The following is a 5,058-nucleotide window of genomic DNA, read 5'->3' as shown; positions in this document are numbered from 1 at the left end:
GGGTGTATTTATAGGCATTTTAAGGTTTGGGAAACTTTGCCCCTCCTGGTAGGAATGTATATCCCATACGTCACTAGCTCATGGACTCTTGCTAATATGAAAGAAATTAATTTATCAGGTAAGTTCTTACATAAATTATGTTTTTCTAAGTCGTCAGACTTTTCATCCGGGGGAGTGGGAACTCCATCTGGAGGTGTTTGCTCAACTGGTCCATCGTTGGGGCAAACCAGAACTGGATCTCATGGCGTCTCGCCAGAACGCCAAGCTTCCTTGTTACGGATCCAGGTCCAGGGACCCGGGAGCAACGCTGATAGATGCTCTAGCAGCTCCTTGGTTCTTCAACCTGGCCTATGTGTTTCCACCGTTTCCTCTGCTCCCTCGACTGATTGCCAAAATCAAACAGGAGAGAGCATCAGTGATTCTGATAGCGCCTGCGTGGCCACGCAGGACCTGATATGCAGACCTAGTGGACATGTCATCTCTTCCACCATGGACTCTGCCTCTGAGGCAGGACCTTCTAATACAAGGTCCTTTCAATCATCCAAATCTAATTTCCCTGAGACTGACTGCATGGAGATTGAACGCTTGAAACAAAAAAAGAAAGGGCGCCTCCTAGTGTAGCCAGTATATATAAGGATAAATAGAATGAGATATAGATTTTGTACTCACATGTAGTGAAGGCAAAGATAATGCCTAGATAAGCAGTCTGGAAACTTATCAGTGTCCCAGTTGACTGTGCATTAGAATGCTAGGGCAGCTCCTCTTAGTAGATTTCCAAAATCATCTGAAAAGTAAGAAGATATACAGAGGGCGACTCCTAGTGTGGAATTAGTAAGCAGAGTGTGAACCCACCAGCTTTACCCTTCAGAGATATACTCACAAAGTATAGAGCACACTGTAGTGCTAATGAAGCAAGCTGGGTATATTAAAAGTGGCCCAGCGCACATACCACTCCGGTGAAAGATGGTCCAATGTATTCAGAAGGTTCAGATAAAAAATTCAGGAGACTCCAGATATATATAAAAAACACTTTATATAAAAATATAACAGTGTACAATAAAAATCAGTAGAATTCGCTACGCGTTTCTCAGAGCTACCACTCTGTTTCCTTGCCTGAGGAAACAGAGTGGTAGCTCTGAGAAACGCGTAGCGAATTCTACTGATTTTTATTGTACACTGTTATATTTTTATATAAAGTGTTTTTTATATATATCTGGAGTCTCCTGAATTTTTTATCTGAACCTTCTGAATACATTGGACCATCTTTCACCGGAGTGGTATGTGCGCTGGGCCACTTTTAATATACCCAGCTTGCTTCATTAGCACTACAGTGTGCTCTATACTTTGTGAGTATATCTCTGAAGGGTAAAGCTGGTGGGTTCACACTCTGCTTACTAATTCCACACTAGGAGTCGCCCTCTGTATATCTTCTTACTTTTGAGATTGAACGCTTGATTCTATCAAGGCGTGGCTTCTCCGAGTCAGTCATTGATACCTTAATACAGGCTTGGAAGCCTGTCACCAGGAAAATCTACCATAAGATATGGCGTAAATATCTTTATTGGTGTGAATCCAAGAGTTACTCATGGAGTAAGGTTAGGATTCCTAGAATATTGTCCTTTCTCCAAGAGGGTTTGGACAAAGGCTTATCAGCTAGTTCTTTAAAAGGACAGATCTCTGCTCTGTCTATTCTTTTGCACAAGCGTCTGGCAGAAGTTCCAGACGTCCAGGCATTTTGTCAGGCTTTGGTTAGGATTAAGCCTGTTTAAAACTGTTGCTCCCCTGTGGAGCTTAAACTTGGTTCTTAAAGTTCTTCAGGGAGTTCTGTTTGAACCCCTTCATTCCATTGATATTAAACTTTTATCTTGGAAAGTTCTGTTTTTGATGGCTATTTCCTCGGCTCGAAGAGTCTGAGTTATCTGCCTTACATTGTGATTCTCCTTATCTGATTTTTCATTCAGACAAGGTAGTTCTGCGTACCAAACCTGGGTTTTTACCTAAGGTGGTTTCTAACAGGAATATCAATCAAGAGATTGTTGTTCCATCATTGTGGAAGGAACGTCTTTTGCATAATCTGGACGTAGTCCGTGCCTTGAAGTTTTACTTACAGGCTACTAAAGATTTTTGTCAAACGTCTGCCCTGTTTGTCGTTTACTCTGGACAGAGGAGAGGTCAAAAAGCTTCAGCAACCTCTCTCTCCTTTTGGCTGCGGAGCATAATACGCTTAGCCTATGAGACTGCTGGACAGCAGCCCCCTGAAAGGATTACAGCTCATTCTACTAGAGCTGTGGCTTCCACCTGGGCCTTTAAAAATGAGGCCTCTGTTGAACAGATTTGCAAGGCTGCGACTTGGTCTTTGCTTCACACCTTTTCAAAATTTTACAAATTTGACACTTTTGCTTCTTCGGAGTGTGTTTTTGGGAGAAAGGTTCTACAGACAGTGGTTCCTTCCGTTTTTAAGTTCCTGCCTTGTCCCTCCCATCATCCGTGTACTTTAGCTTTGGTATTGGTATCCCACAAGTAATGGATGATCCGTGGACTGGATACACTTAACAAGAGAAAACATAATTTATGCTTAACTGATAAATTTATTTCTCTTGTAGTGTATCCAGTCCACGGCCCGCCCTGTCCTTTTAAGGCAGGTCTAAATTTTAATCAAACTACAGTCACCACTGCACCCTATGGTTTCTCCTTTCTCGTCTTGTTTCGGTCGAATGACTGGATATGGCAGTGAGGGGAGGAGCTATATAGCAGCTCTGCTGTGGGTGATCCTCTTGCAACTTCCTGTTGGGAAGGAGAATATCCCACAAGTAATGGATGATCCGTGGACTGGATACACCACAAGAGAAATAAATTTATCAGGTAAGCATAAATTGTTTTTCCTCTCTAGATCTCTCTTCACCAAAGAATAACATTAGAATGAAGCAAACTTAATGATAACAGTAATTTAGAAATGAACATTGTAAGATGTCGGCATCAAAGAAAAAATTGGTTTAATTTCCATTTAATCCTGAATCAGACTGTGTGAATATGTAATATCAATGAATATGCAACAGCACTTTATTGGGTAAAATGTGTTGCTTTCCATGGAATTCAACCTGTGCACATCTTTGTAATTTTAGATGTGGTGGCATCACTACGTAATTACTTAGTTTTTCAGAATTGCCAAAGGCAAAATTGCCAAAAAAAAATTGTTTTGTGTATAAATTGCTACTATGATTGTAATAACTTTTGTACTGTACATTTTTTTTTTTACTGCCTTTTCAAATATGTGCCAGCTTTTCAGTGTTGCAAGAAATGATCTTCAAGTAATATTTTCAGCATTATATGTGAATTAGTATGCTTGTTGCAGTCACTGTATGTATTCAACTTTAATAGTAAATATCTGTGTTTATCATTTTTTTTTTTTTTTTTTTTTTTTTTTTTAAATAATTTGTGTCTCTAGGGCTTTACCAACTGGAATAAAAGAGATTTTAACCAGTTTATCAAAGCAAATGAAAAATGGGGCCGTGATGACATCGAAAATATAGCACGTGAAGTAGAGGGTAAAACTCCTGAGGAAGTCATTGAATACTCAGGTAATATATAAAATACTTGCCTCTTACAGATCTGTAATCTTTTTGTGTATCAGTAGTTTGCATATACAACAATGCCCTTTCCACTTGTTCTCTCAGCATTGTGTAACTTTCTTTTCTCTTCCCCACTTCCTTCAGCTGTCTTTTGGGAAAGATGTAATGAGCTCCAGGACATTGAGAAGATCATGGCTCAGATAGAGAGGGGTGAAGCCAGAATTCAGAGGAGGATAAGCATTAAGAAAGCACTAGACACAAAGGTACATATGTAAAATCTGAATACCAATTTTTTTTTTCTTCTTTATATGTGGCCATGTACTAAATGTGTTTTGACGCATCTGTTTTATCACTTCTCTATCTTTAAATCATGGTTCAGCTGGGTAATTCATATGTGCACTGCTTCTATTCTTATAGCACATTGTAATAAAAAAAAAAAAATCTTTCTAATGGTTGTGAGTCCACAACATTTCTTTTGGGATTACATCACCTGGCAAACACACCCTGAACCGGAGTTTAAGTATCGCTCCTACTTCCCTCTCTCTCCCAATTGTTTGTAGCACCCCAGTACTTGCCCTGAGGATTACTGTCTGGTAATGGGTGTTACTGGGAACTTCCCAAGCCACCTCCTGTTGCCATGGGTTTATAACCCTATGTTGTCCCAGGTGTAAGTTACACAAGAGGACGGTGATTTGCAGGGTTTTTTCACAGCCTGCTGTGCTAATTTCCTTAACAGGAATTAGGGGCAGCTCAGGGTTATGGCTGTTAGCCTCTACTACATAGGTGTGTATAGTGCTGGTAGTGCTTTATGGACACATGTATTGCCCTAAACACGGACCAGACTACGTGGCCACAGTTAGTGCACAGGAGAGCTTTGGGTAGCTTTGGGCGGTTTGAGACAATGCTCTCCTCAGAGTAGTTCCCCAATAGTCTCTAAGGGGGAGAATAAGGCTTGGTGTGACCCTTGAACAGGGCTTCCAGCATGGGGCATTTTTTGTGCACTGCCCTTTAATTAGCCGGGAAGCAGCGGTCCAGTTTATCAAGCAACTCCGGTGCTGGTGTCGTCTCCAGGAGTGCTGAGTCAGCTGCGGTATGCAACTTTCGAAGGGGGAGGGTTAACAAGCTTGTCTCCACTGGAGAGAGCATAGTTTCTCATTCAATATCAATGATGTTTTTCCTCCGATTGCACTACTTCCTTGAGTGATCGCACGCATTAGGATTGTGCCTCAGTGATCCTCATTGCTCTGGTGTGGCCGCGTAGGACTTGGTTGACAGACCTCGTAAAGCTGTCGTCTGCTTCTCCTTGGAGATTACCTCAGCGAGTGGACCTTCTTAATCAAGATCCGTTTTTTACCAAAATCTAGATTCTGAGGCTGACTGTGTGGAGATTAAACACCTAGTTCTGTCCAAGAGAGGTTTCTCTGACAGGGTAATTGATACTTTGATTCAGGCCCGTAAGCCGGTTACTAGAAGTATTTTCCTACAAGGT

At 41.2% G+C, this 5,058-nt stretch overlaps 1 protein-coding gene across 1 annotated transcript; it reads left to right on the top strand.

Moving 5' to 3' along the window:
* Window positions 1-3,445: 3,445 nt before the first annotated feature.
* LOC128644398 (SWI/SNF-related matrix-associated actin-dependent regulator of chromatin subfamily A member 5-like) lies at window positions 3,446-3,859 on the top strand (the record flags this gene model as incomplete). Its single annotated transcript, XM_053697025.1, has 2 exons — window positions 3,446-3,578; window positions 3,714-3,859. Coding segments are annotated over 2 exons (264 nt in total), but the record flags the coding sequence as incomplete, so codon positions are not given.
* Between the last annotated feature and the right edge of the window lie 1,199 nt (window positions 3,860-5,058).

This window comes from Bombina bombina, unplaced genomic scaffold (genome assembly GCF_027579735.1).
Source record: "Bombina bombina isolate aBomBom1 unplaced genomic scaffold, aBomBom1.pri scaffold_2553, whole genome shotgun sequence".
NCBI classification, from domain to species: domain Eukaryota; kingdom Metazoa; phylum Chordata; class Amphibia; order Anura; family Bombinatoridae; genus Bombina; species Bombina bombina.
Note: the sequence above shows the minus strand (reverse complement) of the source record. Positions and strands in the feature narration are given on the sequence as shown.